We start from the raw sequence: 5,034 nt of genomic DNA on the forward strand, positions 1-5,034 counted from the left end.
AAATGCCAGGCGAGGATATGCTGGGCCAGAAGGACAAGGAAGGCCAGGCAGGCGCCCAGGCACCTCCTGGACCGGACTCAACTCTGCCCAGAGGTCAAGGCTCCCGCCCCGCCCGCCGCGCCTGCGCAGCACAGCACCCGCGCCGGCCCCCGAAGCTGCAGTCTGCGGCACTGCGCCGGCGCCACGCGCTGGCGCTAAGGGGTGGGGTTTCCTTGCGCTGCGCGCAAGGCTGGGGCAAAACCCGGGCCGGGATAGGGCGTATGGCTGCGCGTCGGGACGTCCCTCGCGTCGGGCCCGACAGCGCCTGCGCACTGCGCCGCCGGCTGGGGTGCTGGGGGCGGGGCAGGGGCAGGTGTAGCCTCTGTGCCTCGTTGTCCCCTGGCGCTACCCGGACATCGCTCGGGGTGCCGGCACCATGAAGATCTGGACATCGGAGCACGTCTTTGAGTAAGTTTGGGGAGCGGGGGCGGCTCCGTGGAGGGCGGGCACGCTGGCCCTGGAGTCGAGGCGAGGCAGAGGCGGCCCGCAGGAGGCTTCTAGGCGTCGGGCCTAGCAAGGGAAACGAGCCCAGAAGTCTGCGGGCCTCGGCGACATGGAGGGCAGGCCAAGGTCACGACCCCGAGACGCCCTAGCCGAGGGGACGGCTTCGACCTCCAGACCCAGGCGGCCCTGCGACCGGGAGGGTGACGGGGGCCACTTCCGGGCTGTCCCCTACCATGAGGTAGCCGCGGGCCGGCGGCCTCCTGAGGTCCTGGGGGCGTCGCGGAGCACGAGGCCCTTGACAGCACTCAGGGTTGCCACATCCCGCCCTGCGAAACCCCTTTGGGACGTGGACCTGAGGATCCCAAAAGCGAGGTGTTGGTTTTCTCCAGAGTGTACTTTCCCTGGCCGCCTTTTGGGTGGAGTTTCTACCTCCGAATGTGAATTTCGGGTGAACTCTGGCCACCAGGATGTGAAACCTTTTCACAACTCGTTCATCTACGCAGCAGAGCCTTGGATTTGGAATTCAAGGTCTAGCTCTGGCTGCAATAAGCGTGTGACCCTGGGTTACCCATTTTCATCTGAGAGATGGAAAAGGACGGTCGTCAGGGACCACCCATGTTAGATCCCTTGAGGCCACGTTCAGGAACATCTTTTTGGATAATGTGAAATGTTTACTAACGAAAATAGGCCTTGAACCAGTTGGATGTGGAGAGTTAAATTCTCTTCCAGGTCCCTGATTCCGTTTACAAAACAGCCACAAATTTAGGCAGCGAAATCCTTTTTTTCCCCGAGTTACCTGCTCTGTTCCGCTGATCTTAATGTCGTTGCCACACTGTTTTAATTAGTATAGCCTTGTAAATAAATATACTACAAAGCCATTTATGTTTTTAAAAGTGTCTCTGAAGGCAACTGTTACTTTTTATTTCTTTTTTGAGGCAGAGTCTGGCTCTGTTGCCCAGGCTGGAGTGCAGAGTGCCCTGATCTTGGCTCACTGCAACCTCCGTCTCCAGTGTTCAAACGATTCTCCTGCCTTGGCCTCCCAAGTAGCTGGGATTACAGGCGCCCACCACCACGCCCGGCTAATTTTTGTGTTTTTAGTAGAGATGGAGTTTCACCATGTTCGTCAGGTTGGTCTCGAACTCCTGACCTCAAGTGATCCACCCACCTCGGCCTCCCAAAGTGCCGGGATTACAGGTGTGGGCCACTGTACCCAGCGTCTGAAGGCAACTTTTAAAACGCTGTCAGCATTTGTACTTAGTGGGACACGTCCTAGGGCCTGCTGTATCCTGCAAAGTATAGAATATTGGAATCAGAAGGAAGCTTTCTTTTCTCCCTACTGTTTACAGTCTTTCTGGGAGGAAAAAGACCCGAAATTTGTAGTGATTGAGATGTTCATTAACCTGGTCACATTCATCACTAGTCCATTTCAGCTCTGAGGATGTTTAATTTCAGTCCTCTTCTAGGTTTGCTTGCTTCAGAAGTTCTTGGCACTGAGTCTCCCTAGAACTTTCTTCTCCCATATCTTCCCTAACTTTTCTTCCTGGCTCATCCTACCCTGTACACTCTTTCTGCCTTTGTCTTCAGTACTTCCTTGTCTTTTCCCATTCAGTGTAAATGTTCAGTAAGATTCTGTTGGCCTTCCTATGTTGGATTTCACTTGTGATATTAATGTCTTTTTTTTTTTTTTCTTTTTGTCACAGCCTTTTTTTTTTGTCCTGGGAGAAGCAGCCCTGATCGGTGCTTTCTCCCCACATAATCTGAGCTGTTTGGTCAAAGTCCCAAATAATAGGTATACATTTATGGCACCCAGGTCTGTACTTTGAGCTCCAGCCTCTCTCGAGCTTCGCTTTTCATTTTCAGGTGCCTGTTAGGCATCGCTACCCTCCTGTCCCACAGGCCCTTCAAACTCAACCTATCTGAAATTGAAGTCATCATCTCCCCTCACAAATCTGAGTGTTGTTTCTGATCTTTAGGATGTTACTCTTTAACAATATCTAAGTCATCATTCTACATCTTTTTTTTTTTTTTTTTTTTTTGAGACGGAGTCTCGCTTAGTCGCCCAGGCTGGAGTGCAGTGGCGCAATCTCGGCTCACTGCAGGCTCCGCCTCTGGGGTTCATGCCATTCTCCTGCCTCAGCCTCCCAAGTAGCTGGGACTACAAGCTCCCGCCACCACGCCCGGCTAATTTTTTGCATTTTTAGTAGAGACGGGGTTTCACTGTGTTAGTCAGGATGGTCTCAATCTCCTGACCTCGTGATCTGCCCACCTTGGCTCCCAGAGTGCTGGGATTACAGGCGTGAGCCACCATGCCCAGCCATCATTCTACATCTTATCTGTCTTTGATTTTCCAACACTTTTCTTCTGAGGCCTGTAGTTGGTATCCAGGTGAAGTCATTCATTGATTCCTTCAACATACAGAGATGCCCAGTATGTCAGGCACTGTTGTTTGGATTGATTACATTTTAATAAGTAAATCAAGACATCGATGCTGCCCCAGTGGAGTTAATAATGTCCTCACCTCGTTTCAAAGGTGAACAAGTTGGACAGGTCAGTGTGCCACAGCCAGGTCCTGATTGTACTTTGGTGCGGTCTTTGAATGTCTTCCATTGTGAGATCTTTCCCACGTAATTATGTTAATACAGCTCAGATTAATTGCTGGAACATTCCTAATCATAGTAAGTATTGTTTATACTGTTTGAACTGGTTATGGTTCATAAAGCAATCTTGAGCCAAGCTAAGTCAACATCAGTGGTTTCAAGTTGGTTCAGAAAGGAGAGATGGACTAAATTACAAATAATGCATAACCACCCTAAAGTCATGCGATTATTAATTTTTTAGAGAGGGTTGGAGGAAGAGATAAGGGCATGGAAGCCAGTTAACCATGGTATATGACTGGATGGAGACCTGGGGAGGGTTCATCTGATTTTCATTTTAGAGAGTTGCCTTGGTAAGAATCAGAGTGCTTGGCCTATATGCTTCTATTTGTGGGGACTCTTCAGATTGATGAAGCAACTCTGCTTATATACCTGCATTGATTGCTGGATAAGGCTGGAGACTAAAGACAAAATGAGGTTCATTGGTACAATATTGTAGAGAAAAGAATATTATAATGAAAACATTAAAAATGATGTCACTGGTTATCCAGGGTTCTGGGAAATCAATGGAGTTGAGATTTTCCTTTTGTTGACCAGATATAATTGTCAATCTGAGTTCTCTAAAAAGTTGGAATAATGTCTACTTGTTTCACTTTTAGAAAAATAGAAAGTAATGCTGTGTGGCTTATCAGTCATTGCAGCTTGAAACATCATCCCCAGATCTTGTCTTTTTCCTTTAAATGAAGATGAGAGCACAGATAAGTAGTGTAGGAGGCATTAGAATCAGACTGCAGGTGGACTAAATTGTGCTTAATAAGGGGTCCTTTTGAAAATGATATTTTTTTAGCCAGGCGTGGCGGTGGGCGCCTGTGGTCCCAGCTACTCAGGAGGCTGAGGCAGAAGAAAATGACATTTTTTGTACAAGTGTCTTATTCACAGAAGTTGTGACGTGAACAAAGGTGCATCACATTTTGAATCACCCAAGCACATGTGCTTTTTCAAGAAAATAAAGATCCTGCAAGTTATCAAGTGATGTGATATTATTATCACTTCAATACTAGGTGATAAGCAAACGCTTATTATATTAAAAGAGAATATTAGAAAATAGTATATTAGGAGTGTGCCTTAAGGACATTTTGTTACATTGAGTGACCTTTTCAAAACAGAAATCAGAATCACTCCTTTGAGAAAAACAATAGATAAAGATTGACTGGAGAAGCCACTGTTATTTATTACATTAAAATGAAAGGAAAGTTCAATAATGAAATCAATGCTTTGGATCTTTTTGTGATCCCTGTAAGAATTTATAGTGCTCATACATTCTTTTACTTTTTTTACTTCCTTATAAACTGATAGAATTGGGGTCAGAAAAAATAATAAATGGCATAATCATACTTTTGGCTATTTGTTTCAGAACATAATTTTTAAATACATTTTCCTGAATCACTGGTTCTTCCTAGAAACAATTTACATGTGAAAGTGGATAATGATAGGTAGGAAAGATGGTTTGAGAAACTATACCGTAATGGTTTGTCGGCTGCTTTGATCTTTATAGATAGGAGTTTTATTACATAGCCTGTATTGTGGAAAAATACTAAAGCCTGTTAAAAATGTAGATCAGTTTCCTATAATCATCAGTGTTTCAGAAGGTCATTTTTCCTAGATAAACTCATTAAACTTACATTGGAATGAATGATTTGATAGATTATAAAAATTGTTTAACTCATATGCATATTTTTAAATGTTTGATTGTTTTGTTTTGTTTTGTTTTTTGGTTCACATCGGCAGCCACCCATGGGAAACGGTTACAACAGCTGCAATGCAGAAATACCCAAACCCCATGAACCCAAGTGTGGTTGGAGTTGATGTGTTGGACAGACATATAGATCCCTCTGGAAAGTTGCACAGCCACAGACTTCTCAGCACAGAGTGGGGACTGCCTTCCATTGTGAAGTCT

General features: G+C 46.0%; 1 protein-coding gene across 1 annotated transcript in view; it reads left to right on the forward strand.

Moving 5' to 3' along the window:
- Window positions 1-306: 306 nt before the first annotated feature.
- The window catches only part of SLMO2 (slowmo homolog 2 (Drosophila)), an 8,788-nt gene continuing 4,060 nt past the window's right edge, over window positions 307-5,034 (forward strand). The window contains exons 1-2 of the mRNA XM_011934557.1: window positions 307-447; window positions 4,866-5,029. Coding sequence (XP_011789947.1) covers window positions 416-447; window positions 4,866-5,029 — 196 coding nt within the window. The 5' untranslated portion in view covers window positions 307-415. The remainder of the gene's footprint in view (window positions 448-4,865; window positions 5,030-5,034) is intronic.

This window comes from Colobus angolensis, unplaced genomic scaffold (assembly GCF_000951035.1).
Source record: "Colobus angolensis palliatus isolate OR3802 unplaced genomic scaffold, Cang.pa_1.0 Scaffold136, whole genome shotgun sequence".
Classification (NCBI taxonomy): Eukaryota; Metazoa; Chordata; class Mammalia; order Primates; family Cercopithecidae; genus Colobus; species Colobus angolensis.